Source organism: Sciurus carolinensis, chromosome 3 (assembly GCF_902686445.1).
Source record: "Sciurus carolinensis chromosome 3, mSciCar1.2, whole genome shotgun sequence".
Classification (NCBI taxonomy): Eukaryota; Metazoa; Chordata; class Mammalia; order Rodentia; family Sciuridae; genus Sciurus; species Sciurus carolinensis.
Window position 1 is genome coordinate 32,650,488 of NC_062215.1, and position 17,824 is coordinate 32,668,311.

Genomic DNA, 17,824 nt, shown 5'->3' on the forward strand with positions numbered 1-17,824 from the left:
TCTAATCCACAAACAGATTGGACTTTCTGTTCAGTGATTCTTGAGGATACTGAAATGAAAACTTCCACTATCCTTTCTACATTCCAAACCAGGTCTCTTCAGAGAGAACCAAACTACAGGGCCCCCTGAGAAGAGCAGACACCTGGACACCTGGGACTGGAAAGTTTAACTGCAATTCAGTGAAATAAACTTCCTATTCCCAAGAGAACAGGACAAAGAACACTTTCCCTCCAGCTATATTCAGTGAGTCAATAGAGACTAAAGCAATTATCAAGGTAAGTTTGGAACGCCTCAATTCTATATAAAACATGTAGGTATGCAAAACTTTTTCAATAAATGAAGTGTCAGATCCATCATGATTTGCTGTCTAGTGATATCGTCATTTGTTTACATGTCATACCTCCCTTGACAGCCTCTTTGGCAGCAGCAACCATGTCTTAATCACTTTTACAAGTCCTTTACTGCCCATCATCGTCCAGCACATTGTTGGTCTTCAATGGAGATGCTTGGTACGGGTATTGCCCCTCTGCAGTCACTTTAGTGCCTTTTCACCCTTTGTCTTCTGGGGTATGGAGATACCAACCAGCCCACATGCTCCCTCCCTCCCTTTCAGTCCAATATTGAGAAGTATACACCTGGAGAAGTAGTGCTTCAAAGATTTCTCTATCATCGCAAATTGATGAAGCTTCTGAGGTATTAAGCAATCCATCATAACATTTGTGACTGGTTAACTTTAATTTGTCAAAATAAATCTGCAGTATTTTGCATGTTAGTAATACAGTGCTGGTATTGACAGGTAAAATCATCATCTGCTTACATAGAAACCTTCATTTAGGAGCACACCTTAGGAGGGAAATGGATACACAATACAAGGCAAATGCAGGCCAAGCAGTGAGCCTGAGAGCATAACAGGTTGGATGTCAGATTTGAGGATTATCTAATACAACCATTTAGCTGCCAATCCGATAAAGGGGAAGCTCTCAACCAGGTTATAACCAGAAGGGAAAAACATACTCTGCCTTTCTGAAGAGCGGTGGCCGTCGTACCTTCAACACCTGGCTGAATCAGTTCCATCAGCATCGCAACTCAATTCCAGTTCCAAGACATAGGAGAGTTTCACCATATAACCTGTTTGGCCCCTTTGCAGTGGCCCACCCTCACCCCAATCCTGCCATCAACTTGCTCCCTCCCAAAAGAAGACACGACGTGGTTTTATTATTGCAGACAAGCTTCTTAAGTGAATAAAGAATGCATACAAAATAGCATTTTAACTGAAGTCATACAATGAAGTCTCACTCCTGTTTATTATACAATGAATTGATAAAACAATAATTTCTAGTATATATCTTTTTTTTTTTTTTTTTTTTTTTTTTTAAGAACTAATACTTTCAGGAGACTGACAACCACACTCTGGCCTGGGGGTAGGGTCCATCACATCTGCCCCCATTGAGAATTGATCCTTGGGCCACTACGGAGGAAGCCTGGGCTGTCTAAATCATGGAGGATTATGACTGCTAGTCCACCAGAAAGAAATGACTGGTCCCAGCAGGCAGAGCCAGAACCCAGTCTTGGGTGGTCTGTATGCCGGAAAATGTGGGCTTCCTCCAAATGTGGTCCCTGCCCTCCCAATCCAGGCCTCAGAAGGGCCAATCCTGGGCCTTCCCTACATGAGTCCTTCCAGTAGTCCACACATAATGCTCTACATATTAAAAACAAACCATTTTTGTACTGTGGATAAGAACAATTGTAACAAAGTCATAGCTACATATTTTTCTCTACATTTTGTTTATTGAGACAAACTAATTAAAAGGCACAAACATAGGGCATGTTTACATGGACATTATAACAAACATATACATTAAAAGTGTAGGAATGTGTTGCCTTCCTGCTAAACAGAAAGTTTCTAAGCTCTTATATATACAAAAGTTGTACAATTTAATGTCCTAAAGTACAAAAGATCATTTATAAAATTATTTTACACTAGGTACTATTTATTTATTTTTTTACTATGTAGTTCAACCCCCTAGAACTGTTTTGTATAATGACACACAGATACCTATCCCTGATATAGGAAGTCTGCCTCAGATGCAAGGTATTTTTATGCTTGAACTGACACAGTGGGGTATAAACGGAAGTCATCCAGTTTGATAGTCAGTCCTGCAAACATTCTGCAGGATTAACACAACTAATTTCCATTTGTCTTAACTGCAAGATTAAAAATGGAAAAAAAACAATCATTGCAACTAAAAAAAAAATCACAGCATCTTGGTTTTAGTTAACTCTTTTTTAAACACAATGCTTTACAAACATTAATGTGTGGCATGATGGTGTAAAGAGTATCTGTTTCCCTAGCTTTTGGTTTCTACCTTATGTACAGAGATAAAATATCCTGCTAAAAAATAAAAAGCACATGTCTCAACGTGCACAATCATTGCTGGGTTTCTACAGAGAGTACAGACCACTGTCTCCCTGAAAACACCAAAAAGCTGATACAAGTGTTTTATCAAAGAAAAAAAAAGTGATGTCCGTATTTACAAAGTTGAACAAATCTGCACAATACTTGATTAAACGGAAGGAGGAAAAAAAAGATATACTCTGCTTGTTCTGAAGGGGCATACTACCTAGTTAGTGGTTAGAATAAAAACTGTATACAATTTAATATAAGACATAAACTCTAGTGAGCATCTAACACATCTGTCCCTGTTGTAACATCAACAGGCTCTGATTGGGAGAGAGAGGGGCATATTACATCCCAGTGCCTCCAGCGTCTTCCAATTTAAAGCAATATATTTAAACTGTTCCAAGTACTCCTTGGCTCCTGAACAGGAGTCCCACTGGCCTGTTTGTTAGGACCCCTGGGTCCATACACTTGACTTCTCCTGTCAATTGTGGCCTTTCTTACCAAAACACAATTTGTATATATTTTTTAAAATTTTTTTTAAAAAGTCAACTACAATGCTATATTCCATCAGGATTAATATGCTGAGCAATATTTACATCTCCAAATATCAGGTCACAATCCCTATTATATGTTGAAGTTAGAATGATAAATTATCATATGCTTTGCATATCAGAGCTGGTATCACCTTTCCCATAGGGAATGCTGCCTGAAATTAACATATTCCCAAAGGTAAAATGCATATTCTCTGAAATGCATTTTATTATGATAATGCATGTATTTACTCATAAAAACAATAAACAGACAATTCTACACTAGCTCTCAATCTGTGGATTTAGAATTTCAGGTTAAAATCAGCCATCCACCTTGTATAGGGAGAAGTTTCTGCTAGTGTTTAGAACAAAATGATTTCTTGGGATTAGAAACAGTAATGCTGTTTTTTTATTTTGCTTTTTAAATTTTGATGGGTTTTGTTTTTTTATGATTGGTTTTGATTCTGGCATTTTATCTTGCCAAATACTATTCTGTTTAAGCAATTATGTCAGCTAAAAGGAATTTTTGATTAAACTAAAGTGGTCCAGTGATAAGTTACATATACACCCTACTTTGAACCATCCCAGCCAAATTGGAGGAAAATGCTACTACACTCTTATTAACTAATGTAATAAAATTTCCCAATTTCATGGTTTGCTTTTTGCTTTAATCAACTAAGAGTAAGTTGCTGGTAAATATTTACTTTAACCCATATTTTGATATTATAATACTGTTTACCAAGGCGGTGAAGTAGGCAAAGCTTGGGGCAAGAAAGGCATGCTTTCTACAGGCCTCATTGCTATATTGAGAGGGGCGGCTAATGTCATAGGTGTGGGCAGGTTCATTGGAGATGTGATCGTGACAGGGTGTGCTATATTCACTGGGGCAGTGACAGGGGTGGGGAGGTTTACAGGGGTAGTGAGTGTTAAAGGAGAGGTCATGGATAATGGACTTGTTATAGTTACAGGGTGCCCTATGTTCATTGGGCTGGTTATGTTAACTGCACTTGAAACATTTACTGGACTTCTCATGCTCATTGCAGCTGCCACTGTGACTGGGTTTGACATAGTCCCAGATGACACAGAGGATGTTATATTGAATGGAGTAGTAAGAGTCACAGGTGTCGTAGCAGCCGTGGAGGTTTGGCACAGGTTAGCAGCTTCTAAAATGAGAAGACAAAAGGGGCTTTAGACTCTCAAAAAAGTGAACAAAATTCACAGTTTGAATCACTTCTTTTAATTAAAAAGGATGAACATTTAATAAATCAAATTACAGTTTTATGCCAAGGCTCAACAGGAAGAGAGATTCCCTCTGAGTAAAAGCCTGGGAGCTAGAGATTCCAGTATACAAATCTCTTCTCTGATGCTGAACCTCCTGTAAAGACTTAGGTAACTTGTTTAGCTTTGGGTTTTTCAAGTTCAGATTTACTTACCTACCTCACAGTGACGTTGGGAGGATCACTTAAAATCTGTAAGGCATTCTGGGGGGTGGGGGACAAAGATACCAAGTACGGCTAAGTGTTCGCACTACCATTTCATATAGTTCTGAGTTTTAAAAACTTTCCTGGGTTGAGTCAACCACCAGCAGACCAGATGAAAAGAGATTATTTACACAGAGCTGGTCCAATAGTTACACAATAACAGATAATCCAAAAAATCTTCTCATAAGGCACACTGTAACTAGCAGAGAAAGGTGTGTGTACTTGATGGTATAAAGCCTTCTCAGGAGTAAAGCTACATTCTGTTAAGTTTTAAAAATGTATAACTGAGGAATGAGAAGCAAGCTATTTTACTATCATCTGTTTATCTGAGTCACAGAAAAAATAATAATCTTGTAGTTTCTGATGTTTCTTAATTATATTAAAATTCAAAAAAAACTACTCAATAGGTTTGTGTTCTCCTTCTCACTCACACTTCCTCTTCTTTATCTGATGTTGACAAAATCACATACTTTATGCCCAGTTATCTTAATTGCACATATAACACACACCATCAAGCATACCAAGAAGGAAAACCAGGCTCTTCCATACAGAGTTGGGGGATCCTGGTCCTTGTTATTGCCTGGACAACGCCCCCCCCCCCTCATCCGCCCGGTGGACCTGTAAGCCAAATCACCTCAGGTGCACCCCCTCCAACTCCTCTCCAGCCCTTCCTTGATCAACATAACTTTGGGGTCTCCACACTCCATGCAAGCAATTCCTAAACCTGGCTGAGGATCAGTCATCTATCCAGAGTTTAAAAAAAAAAAAAAAAAAAAAGTATCCCCAGGAAGTTCAATAGTGAAATTGAGATAAAACTTGAAAAATCTGTGAAGGTTCATCAGTGATGATCTGATTTTCATTCAGGTTTGGGAACTTATATTATTTTACTTAGGTCTAATAAAAAGACATTGCTGATTCAAATATATATTTTCATTTCAGGAATCTCCTCTCCCCCCAAAATCAACATTTACTAACATGAATACAGAGGTTTCTAACATCAGTGGTCTTTTCCAGAGACATGCATGGTACAAATGGGAACACAATAGCATTTTGTTTCATGGAGGTCAGAAGATGAGCTAAACAATCAAGTCTTATTGTGCAAAAGCAAACTGAAATATAATACCAAATAGAAGAGTGTAGAAAGAGAGAGAATGGGAGAGAAAGCTAACTCACTTTTGAGGTAATGGTAGCATTACTAAGGATAGCTTCCTCCAAAGCAGGAATTTTCACTTTGTGTGGCATCCCTCACACCTCCAGTGCTTTCATTTTGATTTAACAGTATCTCCCCTTCCCCCATCTATGCTGGGATCAAATCCACAGCCCTGCAAATGCTCAACCAGTGACCTACACCTCCAGCCTTAACACTATCCTTTCACTAAGACTTAAAACACTCATTTCTAGTCCTTCTCTAATATCCTTTTGACCCACTGTATAATTATTATAGCATTACATTTTTTTTGCTCCCCACTGCCAGTTCCTATCTTCCTCCCCATTTGCCACCCCCTTTCCTAGTACAAAACATTTTCTCAAAATAATGACAAATCTTCATTTAGAAGATAGGAACAAGATGCACTCCTTCAATGACAGTAGATGAATGAAGAAGGATGCTATTCCTTTTATCTTTATTCAAGTACAATATGTTTAGAAGGAATCTGATGAAGGGAACAGTTAAAATATATGAAAGTAAAATGTGGGGAAAAAAAAAAAAACTATACCACAAAGGAATTACATACAGACAAACCTATATGTAGAAGATTCCTTAGATCTTAAAGCACTAAGACATGGAAGGGGTGGAGGAGGAAAAAGGAATTTAGGAATGGCCTACAGCTCATAGTGGGATGACAAAATGATTTATTTGAAATGACTATACAATAGTCCAGAAGTCAAAGCTGTAACTATTAAATTGAAAACGGATCCTCTGACTGATTCGTTAAAGATATACATAGAGAAAAGTGAATCAATCTCAACTTTTTAACATTTACAGCAGTGTCTCTATGGAAATGCAAACAAGTTAAGCTAAGGCTGTCCCCAGTAATAGATGAAAGGAGATTAAGGGTGAGACATGGAGAAAAGACATCAGCATTAAATAGTCTGAATCATGTACCAAAGAATACGAGTGAGAAAGAACAGTAAAGTGCAGAAAATAACATAGTTACAAGAAAATGAACTTCCATACACACAAAAGGATGTTTCATCCACCTCTAAAAGTGGGAATATTTAGAAAGAAAAAAGAGGAGGAGCCCATAATGCATGGAAGTTGACATCAAAATGAACATTAAAAATAGAACTCTGAGTACAAAGGACCAAATCAAAAGTAAGAATGTGATAGGAAGTACTAAGACTTTATTTTCTAGTAATAAACATTTGTCTGTAAACTCTATTGACAATACGAAGTTATAGCTATTTCTCAGCATGTGTTTCCATAAAGTTAGGTTTCTTACACTGTGATTTCTCGCCTTTGATTACTTAGCATACTAAATTACTTTCTCAAGCCACACTTAGAATACTAGATGCCTCATCTTACCTTTCTTCCTTGCTTTGACAGCTTCTTCCCACAGTCTCAGTGTCTCTACCTGCTTCCCTGGCCAGCTTGTCACATGTTGTTGTTGTTGCTGCTGCTGCTGCTGCTGCTGCTGCTGCTGTTGCTGCTTCTGATTGCTGGTCTCCTCACTCATGCATGCTATTCCAAAGACAAAGCCCAAACACTGTATTTACCTTGAAAAAACGTGACCATTTTTCTAAAATCTAAAGTACTTTGACTCCTTATGCCTCTGTGACCTCTATCATTTAACAGCTCATCTATTTATCTATAGTGCATCTTTTTTTCTGCTTGTTTCTGTATTGATCAAAATAAACGAATTGATTAAAACATCTAGAGAACTAGGAAAAACCTATACAAAGGAGAAAAGAATTCTTTGCTATGTTAAGAAGCAAGTGTCTGGGGGCTAGGGATGTAGCTCAGTGGAAGAGTGCTTACATCACAAGCATGAGGTCCCTGGGTTCAATCCCCAGTACCTCAAAAACAAAGGAAGCAAGCAAAATATAGTATGGTAAATAAAGTAACTGTCGTTTAAGAAAAAGCAAGTGTCTTAAAAATGGAGGTTGGGTAATATTAGCATAGACTTACCAACATTTGTTCATTAAAATATCCAATATATTTGCTTACTTGACATACACTAAAAGTAAATTTTGTAAAGTACAAGATGCTAGATAATAAATGCAATGTACTTACAAATAAGCAAAGATGGATGAGATTTAAAACACAAGCTTTCTTTCCCATTCACTTTGGTTACCTATTTTTGTTGTTGAGAATTTGCTATTTCTGTTGCATAAAATACATATACAATAAAATGAAAAATTAGGAAAATACTTTCTTCTAGTGATTAGGACAACATTTTTAAAAGTCTGGGTAAATACAAGTATTAAATTTTATCCATATGTTTCTGGAGTAGTCTATCTTCAATTCTGCAGTTAACATGAGCAAAGCATTTAAACCTTCAAATGGATATGTATTTCCATTTCTCTACAAATGTGGATTTGAAAAGCAAACTTAACATAGTTTTCACCTTTAAGGTGATCATTAAGGACATTTTATTAATATGATCTGGAATTAGGAGATGCTGATACTCGAAAATCTTAATGATAAATAAAAACAAAATTGCCTAGCATACAACACAGCTTCCCAGTGTGGTTTCTCCTGCTTCAATTCTAAAAACTAGAGCTTTTTATTCAAACTCCATAGAAAAAAGGACACACTGAAAAAGTGTTGTGGAGAATTTTGCTCTTCTGGTATGGTTGTTATGTGAACAAGCATGGGGAGCTCATCAATGCTGTTTGCATATATGCACGTAAGGCACAGTTCCCACACTAACATACTCTCTCCAAAGATGCACGCTTGCACCTTCTAGTGATAGGAGGAAACATGTAAGATGAACATTAATAGTCCTGAGAACACAGTGAAAATACCTTTGATATATTTTTTAAAAACCTAGATTTCATCACTCTGAAATGCAAAGGTCTGAAGCAACACCTACTTTTACTGATGCCCTGTTTACATGTATTACAGTTGATACTTTGGCTCTGTCCATGCGTCTTTAAGTGGCTGGTGATGTATGCTGCACTCAGGAGCTTCCCACAGATGTTACATGATACCTTGCCTTCATGGCGCACCATGTGTGTCCGTAGTCTGTCTTTGGTGGCAAAGGCAGCAGTGCATGTCTGCATGAGGGAGGAAAACTTTTTTTAAATATAGACTATCCTGTTCTACTCATTTTAAAGTACGTTATATTCTATGCGTTACTCTACCCATGTCAGCAAGCTGACTGAATTAGTTGAATTTTAATTGCATGTGTTACTCAGAATCATAATCATACTAAAACACCTGGTGAATTTTAGAGTCTTCCATTTTGGGGGAAGAAAATATATATCAATACAGAGTAGTGAAAAGATGTGAGAACCAGAGTCAGTTAAACCTGGATTTAAACTGAGCTTCACCATTCACTAACCACTGTAATGTTGAACAATTAGTTAACCTATCTGAATGTTTCTTCATCTGTAGATGGGAATAATAATACCTATTACAAAAATTATTAGAGGATTAAAAGCCTGGCACACATAGCAAGTACTCAATAACACAAGCTTCCTTCCTCCAACCAGATTTTTCTTAGAATTCAAATCATTTACTTTAAAAATCAATCATTAACAAACATAACTGAAAGGAGGACTATAGGATTTCTAACAACAAACTAGGATTTGTTTGGATTAGTGATGCTTAAAATAGTCATTTAATTTAACAAAGTTCTTAACCTTTTCATTATCATAACATATCAAATAAAATCGTTAACCTTGCCAGGTGCAGTGGTGCACACCTATAATCCCCGTGGTTAAGGAGGCTGATACAGGAGGATCCCAAGTTCAAAGCCAGCCTTAGCAAAATTGAGGCACTAAACAACTCAGTAAGACCTTGTCTTTAAATAAAATACAAAATAGGGCTGGGGATGTGGCTCAGGGGTCGAGTGTCCCTGAGTTCAATTCCCAGTACCTGCCCCCCCCAAAAAAAAAAGAAAAGAAGAGAAAAAGAAAAAAATCATTAACCTGAATAGATTTTCAACCAACTAGAAAATGTTCTAATTTGATAACAGAAGATAAAAATCTAGTCAATAATAAAACTTGGAAGAAAAGTTCTTATTTTCTCCTATTACAGTTAAAACACCCTTAACCATCAGTCCAGAAATCAATTTAAAACCTTTTTCAAAATTCATTTTAATTATATAACAACTTTTACAAAACTACAATTTTTACCAAAAATGCTGTTGCACAAGGAAAGGGAAATATAATTTAACAAAAACAACACTTACATTTTTCAATGATCTTGTCTTATAGAAACAGAAGCTGTCATTTATATTTTATAAAACCAGAATTCAAATGGACCACATTTACTCAAGTCAGTGATTTTACACCTATTCAAGAATGGTGAGATTTGACTGGCTCAGACTTTCTGGATAATGTGCATTAAGTGCTACACTAAGGATAAGTCATTTTAACTCTTACTTGGCATTTGAAGGGTCTTTCTGTTGAATGGACATGTTTTACGTGACAGCTTAAGTGGTCAGGCCTGTGAAAAAGAGAGTTTCAATAGAAGATGTAATGGAACACACACAGAGAAATGTTACTTATGTGATGCTTAAGTGCTTGGCAGATTAGGGGGGAGCATTTTAAAGAAAGTAGCAGAATTACCAACTCCACCTCCCCCCAATGCAAGCCTCCTTACCTCTCTTACCACAAAAAAGTTCTTTACCTGTTCATTTTCTCCTAGCCAACATCAAATCATATTAGGTCTTGATTCTTTACAATCACAAAATACCCAAAGTTTTAGTCCTAACACTTACCAGGAATAGCTATTACTATATTAACTCTAAAAGTTTTTAAAAATGCAATTAGTAAAATGTTAGTGCCCACAGAAAAATGGGAAAACATTCTAAAAGTTTTATTAAGAGTATCCAAGGTCATCACAACTTCCAGGAAATAAGTTTCCTTGATTTGCACAGTAAACCTCATGTCTAGTCTCTCAGCTAAATTGGAAACTAGTGCTTTTGTAGTGATAAGAAGTACCCACATGCTAAATGAAGACCTGAATCTAAGGGACTTCTTAAACAAAGTAAGACTAATCACTATGACACCACTTGTCAACCACACCAAACTGGAATTAGACCTGGAGGTGTAATATTTATCTATCATCAATCTCCACTAATAACACAGGCCTGCCCACATCTATTCTCACATACAGCTTCTAGGTCACACAGAGACAAAACTGAAGTTCACGGATAACCATAATGAAAACAAAAAAAAAAAAACAAAAAAAAAAAAAAAAAAAAAAAAAGCAAAGCAAAACGCAGTACCTCGAGAAGCCTTTCCCACAAACACTGCAAGTATAAGGTTTGGTGATGCCTCCTTCATGAGACCTCACATGGTAAGTCATCCGGTCCTTCCTCTTGAAGCGTTGATTACAAATAGGACACTCGAAGGGCTTTTCGTCCGAATGGGAGAGCTTGTGCCGATTGAGGTGGTACACATCTCGAAAGGCCTTTCCACACATCTCACAAGCATGGTTCTTCTTGACAGGCTTACTGGGTTTCTTGACAGACTGGGTCACAGGCATAGCTGTGGTGCTGGCACTGCTACTGGGGTTGGTGCCCGAGGAAGATGTAGTGACTGTAGACAAGATGCCTGCAATGGTGGAGACCAACGAAGTTCGGCTGCTGTCCCCTGCGATGGTGGAGATAAGGGGAACCACCGTGGTGGGGGTTTTCTTTGAGCGGGACACCAACTTGATCCCTGTGTGGCAGGATTGGTGGCGCCTCAGGTGATAGCTGTCCCTGAAAGCTTTACTGCAGTAAGTGCATACAAATGAAGTTTTGGGTTTTTCTTTTTTAATCCCAATGGCATCCTTTAATGTTTCTGGTGCAGCCTGAGGTTTCTGAGTTATTGGTATTGGAAGCAATGGTTTCTGATCAGGGGGCTCCACAGCAGAGCTCAGGAGGGGCAGCAAGCTGTTCTGTGCTGCCTGCTGTTGGTGATGGGAGGCTTCATGGGCCTAAAACCAAACATTTACACTTAAGAAACTCAGCCTCTCACAATGACCTTCAAAATTCAACATGTTCCAGACAATAGAGACCAGAAGAAACAGTGGAAGAGCCTGTGATTCTCTGCAGCAGAGATCCAGCAATCACCTAGTTATTCTCAGAGCTCCAAATACAAAGCATTGAAAAATCACTGTGCAGACACAAAACTTTTGCAACTAAGTTGCTGACAGTGATCTTGCTTTCAAATAGCTGACTGAACTACAAACTACCCTGAATCATAAGGGGCACAGCGGCTGATGAAATCAGTTTGCACTGGTCTGTTAGCGCTGAAACCAAGTTTAAATAACTTGTCAAAAAAAAAATTACACCCCAGACTTAAGTATTTAACAGTACCTTCCTGCAACAACACACAAATGCACACTCACACACAATGACATAATCATCTACTTGCCTATTACCCAGAAAAGGAAAAGAACCATGTCCCTCCCTTTCCATCAAAAGAAAACTTAAGTGACTGAGAAAGGAGCTATTGCTATGTGATGAAAGAAACCCAGTTCTCAAAATACATATGCTAGTTGTTAGTTTTAAAGTTTTCACTTTATTAAAAATTTGGTTGAAATGAAATCTGCTATTAATCAACCTGGAAGGCATCTGTGAAGGTAGCCCATGGCAAAACACCTGTCACTTGTTTCTCAGGTCATTTAATCTTCCACTAGAGTCTATATCCTCTAGCAACACTAGTTGTTCAAACCCTACCTTAAAAACATATTAGTTAGAGAAAAAACAAATTGTAAACACTTAAGTTCCTTTCACGTCCATCTTCTTCCAGCAGTTGTAGGTTTTGATAAAGTATTAGACATTTGCTGTTACAATGTGCTTCTCCACTCCAAAAGTGGGGGCTGGACCACTGTGTGGAAATTTTCTTTAGCTGCACTGAAATCAAAATTTCATCGTGGATCAAGTTCTTGGTATCTGAAGTTACTCTCTTGGTTTTGATTCTTTCAAATTTCTCCACACCTCCATATAGACACATATTTAGGAAATAATGAAAAAAAAATTCCTGAACTACTTCTTTCTAGTATGTTCTTTACCAACGTTATTTTGAAGCCCTTGAGAGTATGCCCAAGACCCGATGCTTGAGTTTTGTAATCCTAAAAGAACACGGACACTCAGAGGTAAGAGCTGCAAGTATTTTTAGCATACAATGTGCTAGGAAGGGCCCATTCCATCATTTTAGATACTTTAGACAGTTATTTACCCTTCTCACTCTATAATCACTTGATCAGCAAACCTGATTAGAGAAGAAAAAACAAGGAAACACATACACACAGCTCCTCCCCTGATGGATAAGAACATCTACCACACATTGCTCCATGTTTACTTAATGGCAGCACCACGGCTTAGAATGGAATTACTCTTCCCCAAATGATAAGGAGGTGTGGTATCCAGAGTTATCAGTTTCAATTTAACAATTCTGATTTAAATAAACCTTGGTCCTGGAGGCACTCTCAGAAACTGATTACTTATAAGTATCTTCCTAGACTTAATGCTCATATTGAATTATAGTTCACTTTAATGTGCAGCTCCTATAACTGTTGGGGTCCACCTACTAGGTGATATTAGTACAGACTATAGTATTTGGACTCTAATACTATTCCTTTTCCACCCTGGCTGTAGGACACCCATGTTTCCATACAGTATACAAATGGTTAATAGTTGAAGACAGCTCAAGATATATAATTTCAAAGGCTAACAGATCAGATGGTAAGGAATGAAAATCTTTTGGACAAAGTTCAAACTTATAACATTTTGAGGCATTTTTCAAATCTAAACCATCAGTACAATGGAGTACTAAAATCTCTTACTACCATTTTACCAATTCAGATGTTTGTAGCAACATAAAGTATTTTTTACAGCATTGCTGAAGTTCACTCTCACCCAAAGGTCACATCAGGTCCCTGCTTCTTGGGTGAAATGCTGTAGAACCACTACTGAATTATTTTCTGAGGATTCCTAGGATACTCACACTTCTACATTTAGTCTTCATAGAGGGAACTGGGTTTTCCCAACTTTCTCTCTCAGGGAGAGACAGGGTAAAGTAACAACCATGGCCTACCTTTAGTTAGGTGGCTTATTTTTCAAATATAACTTCTAGGGAGGTTTTTATTTGACTAGCATCATTGACTCAAAGTTTTAATTTTATTTCCTCTTTCAAATGTAAGGCTTTTTTAGCCCTGCCCAAGCTTTCCTTTTCTGGGGTTTGCAAAAAACAAAACAGAAATGTTATTTCATCACCCAGGGTGGTAGGATATGGCACCATGAAATCTCCAGTGCCAGAGGGTAAAGGATTCTGTACTGAAACAAATTAGCATCAGTGAGTCATATCTTGAATGTCCTGTTAAGAGAATCATCCATCAAACATCTTAACAGCTATGACTTTCACTTTCCACCAAGTTATCTGGAAAGCAAGCAGGTATTAAATTGCTTTAAAGTATAAATTCAACAGGATGCTACAGGAAACAAACCAGAGACTCTAATTCTTCATTTCCCCAGCGAAAGTTACTTAAAATCAGAACTGGTTTAAGTTTATTTATACCTTTTTTTAGAAAAGACTGAAATACTTTTACCCCTTTAACTATTATCAGCTCTAAATTGTATTCCAACGACTTTCACTGCACAAGTTGCCTAACTCTTAATCAAATAATAGCTTTCACATTTCTCCATCAGGTGGAGAAAATATTTTAAAGCTGAAAAAAATTAATATAAAATCTTATTTAAAAGTTGATCAAGAAATACTTGGCATGTGCTTTATCCAGGGGAAGAATAATAATTTAAGGAGTATTGCAAAATATCATTTAACTAAGCTTTTCAAAATTGAGTTATGTATCCCTTTCCATAAAGAACTTTTTTTTTCAATCTCCAGAAAATTTAGTCACAAGTTTAATAGAGTTTTAATCACGTGAAAATCACTTCTTTTATTTTAAAATGTCCATCAATCCTTTATTTTAAAATGTCCATCTGAGAACTTTTCTAAAGAAGGCACTGACACCTTTAACAACCTGGATGCCGGCTAGTTAATGGATCCTTTCTTTTCCAATGCACTCTTGAGTTGATTTATCACATTAATATCAAGCTCATCAAAACACAATAAAACAATATTAAATCAAAATAAGAAAAGGGAGAAGCTCCATACTTTTGAGTATTTATCAATTTTAAGAAGCCCGAATATATTTTGACAATTACTTAAAAATCAAATTGCTCACATTTGAAATGTACGTCTTATAACAATAAACTAGGTTCACACAAAAAGTGATTTTGAATTCTCCATTCCCCATATTAACTCCACTGGGATGGCATCGGAGGCTGGAAGGATAATATGAAAATTCTGCATCCGTTCCTGGTTAGTTCCGAAAGGTCTCGCGCCAAAGATACGAGTTTCACGAAGTATTCAAACAAGGAAAATAACTCATAGAGGCGGGAAGGACGCACTTAAAAGTGACGAGCTTCCTAACCTCCTCCGGTTCTGAAGTTTCTCGGTTGAGCTCATCTCCACTGCCCACTAAATGCTTCGTTTGCAAACAGAAACGAAGCAGAAAAAAAAGTTTCAGCCTAGGTCTCCCAAACAGGGTTCCCCACCTAAAGTGGGAGGGTTAGAGGATGGTCAACATATCGGCAACAGTCACTTTTAAGTTTCTTGCAAAAAGCGGAGACCAACACCCCAACGAGTGACTCATCTAGGGGCTTTGTAAGAGGACTTTGTTTGCGCTCTCCGCTTTCGGTCTCCCCACTTGGCTAGAGGAAACCTTCGAGCGGGCCGCGAGAGAAAAGCGCTCCGGGAAAGGTCGGGCCTCCAGGAGTCCCGGCCCCCGCCGCTCCCCCGCGCCCCCGCCCCCGCCCCCGCCCGGCCCGGCTGGGGGATTCCCCGAGCTGAATGGGACGGCGGGAGGGATGGACAGAGGGAGAGGGTGCCAGCTGCCACGGCTCGGCTGGGGCTTGGGAAAGAAAAAAGAAACCTAGTGAAAAAGTTTGGGGAGGGGAGACGCACGCACAACACCCCCTTCTAAGTGGGTAAACACGAGAGGGGCGGCGGGAAGGGGGAGTGGCGGGGAACCCAGGGATACCCGCTATTCGCGGGATGCAGGAGGAGGTCAGAAAGTCAACACACACGCATACGCACAAAAAGAGAGGAAAGGGAGGGAAAGAGAAAGGAGTGCGAGCGAAAGATGGATCAAGTGTGTGGGGGGAGGAGACTCAGAGCAGGACCCGGGGACCCCCTCACCCCACGGTGCGGCCCGGGCCCGGCGCGCAGTGACCGAGGGCCCGCGCTATCCAGCGGCCCGGCGCCCTCCTTTCTGTGGCCCGCGGGTGGTGACAGCCACCGGTCTCCTCCCTTCCCCTTTAGAGCGGGAGGGAAGGGTGTGTGTGTGTGCGTGTGTGCTGGGGGGGGGCCCGGGGTTCACCCCGAGGCCTGTTCTCTCCCCCGCACCCCGTGAGGCCGCCTCCTTTCACCTCAGCAGCCGGGCTCCGCCGGGGCGGGCGGGCGGAAAAACAAAGGGGGATTAAGGCCGGGCCGGAGAGCGGAGCCGGGAGGGAGGGGAGGAGGAGCGCCCGCCCGCCCGCCCGCCAGCCCGGGGCCCGGCCCCCCTGTCCCCCCCGTCCCCCCCGGGGGGGCCCCCAGTACCTGGAACAGGAACGCGGTCCAGTTGGCCTCCATGGCTGCGGTGGCCGACCCCCCTCCTCCCCACTCCCCCCGCTCGGGGAGCCTCCTCAGCCGGAGGAGGCGACAACAAAGCGGCGGCGGCGGCGGCGGCAGCGGCAGCGGCGGCTCCTCAACATGGCAGCGCCGAGCGCGGCCACTTCCGGTAACCTCCGGGACGCACCACCGCGGCGGCGAGCGCGGGCGGGGGGGGAGCCCCGGCCCGGCCGCCGCCGCCCCCAGTTGCCCGGACCCCTTCTGAGCGTCCCCGCTGCCGGCTCACTGCCTCGGAGTTCAGCCAGTGCCCGCCGGCGGTGGGGTCAGGGCCCCCGCGGGGGGACTGGGGTGGGGCTGGGGGCGGGGATGGGGCGCGGCGTCCCCCCCCGCGGGGGTGTGTGGTGCTGCGGTCCGTGGCTCAGGCAGCTGGAGCAGGGGGAGCTCAGGAGAGAAGATGGAGGACGCCAGGGTCTGGCGCTGGCCCGCTGGGCACAGCTGGGCCGTCTCGCGTGACTAGGACATGGTGCCCAGCAGCGTCGCATCCCTGCCAGACCCTCAGGAGAGGGCACGAGCCACAGCGGTCACCTGGCTCTTCAGCCACTCCTGCATAACCCCCACCTACAAATTGGGGATGCCCCTTCGACTCCAGTCTCTTCCCTGTCATTTTATTCCTGGCCGGCTAAGCCGTCGGCGCTCGCGGTATGATATGCCATCGCCTTCTGAATGGCCTCCCAATTCAAGCAGGGAATCCCACTGGGGTGCAGTCTCAGATCCTCCCAGTGTGGAGGGAAACACTTCCCACGCATACAGATGTCATTACTGGGTTATTCTTGGGTGAAGGGCTGAGCTTCCCCATCCTCCCTCCTTTCCCTCCAGATGATGTGAAATTCTACCGAATCCCCTCCTCTCCCGCCAAAAAATAAAATGTGAGAAAGTCAGACTTGAAATTATTTTAGTCTTTTAGTACATTTGCTTCCTTCTTCACCCCCGAAAACAAAAATCGAACTTTTGGTTGGACAGCGTCTCTGGGGATGTCACTGAGGTGACCCCAGCCTGTCTGCAGTTCCAAGTCTTCTGTGTAGGCGTCACTGCTGCTGGAACTTTGTAGATGAGGAGCCTGTATGATGATGTCCTGAACGTTTTTCTATCCTTTCCTCACAGAGGTAGCTACTGAGACAAGCTATTATTAAACAAGTGTCTTCAGTCCAAGAAGTCTGTAGTGGGGAAATGAGGGGGCAGGTTGTATCAGTGGTATTTTTATAAACAGCTTTTAAATTTAAAAAATTCCTCAGATGAGCACATTATGTCAAGGCTTCAACATCTTTCAAAACCAACTGACTCTTATCCCTTCCAGACACTTCTAATGAAGGTCACCAACTAACTTTCCCCAAAATGTATACAATACAAAAAGTATGGTTGCAGAATTCTATGGTAATGGAGGTATAGTAATTTGACGGTCTGTTTCTTTTCCATCCAAAAGGCAAGTATATCCCTCCTCCCACTCTTTCCTTCCATCAGTCAGCAGAATGAAGGGGCTGGAAAACGATGTTCTGGTTTCCTTTTAAAGCTGATTCCCCATTGGATACTGCCCGGAGGCCTTGGGGATGAATAAATTCTGTAGTTTGGAACAGTGGCAG

The 17,824-nt window shown here is 40.8% G+C and overlaps 1 protein-coding gene across 3 annotated transcripts; it reads right to left on the minus strand.

Moving 5' to 3' along the window:
• Nucleotides 1-689: 689 nt before the first annotated feature.
• On the minus strand, nt 690-16,539 carry Vezf1 (vascular endothelial zinc finger 1). 3 transcript variants are annotated; one of them, XM_047544614.1, is made up of 6 exons: nt 16,176-16,539; nt 10,811-11,505; nt 9,963-10,026; nt 8,447-8,648; nt 6,937-7,092; nt 690-4,094 (listed from the first exon to the last, which is right to left on the minus strand). In XM_047544614.1, the coding sequence occupies exons 1-6, from the start codon at nt 16,206-16,208 to the stop codon at nt 3,667-3,669; spliced, it is 1,578 nt and encodes a 525-aa protein (XP_047400570.1). In that variant the 5' UTR covers nt 16,209-16,539; the 3' UTR covers nt 690-3,666. The 3 variants fall into 3 exon arrangements, with proteins under 3 accessions (XP_047400570.1, XP_047400569.1, XP_047400571.1); XM_047544613.1 differs by lacking the exon at nt 16,176-16,539 and adding an exon at nt 14,758-15,306; XM_047544615.1 differs by having other exon boundaries at nt 691-4,094; nt 8,447-8,630; nt 16,176-16,535.
• Between the last annotated feature and the right edge of the window lie 1,285 nt (nt 16,540-17,824).

Bases quoted from the DNA above. Each gene is read 5' to 3' on its own strand.
- Vezf1 (XM_047544613.1), bottom strand. From the start codon at position 14,829: ATGGGGAATGGAGAATTCAAAATCACTTTTTGTGTGAACCTAGTTTAT. The intron at 11,506-14,757 runs GTGAGCAATTTG...GTTTGGTTTTAG, and splicing joins ATAAGACGTACATTTCAAAT to GCCCATGAAGCCTCCCATCA. The intron at 7,093-8,446 runs GTAGGTGTTGCT...TCTTTGGAATAG, and splicing joins TAAACAGGGCATCAGTAAAA to CATGCATGAGTGAGGAGACC.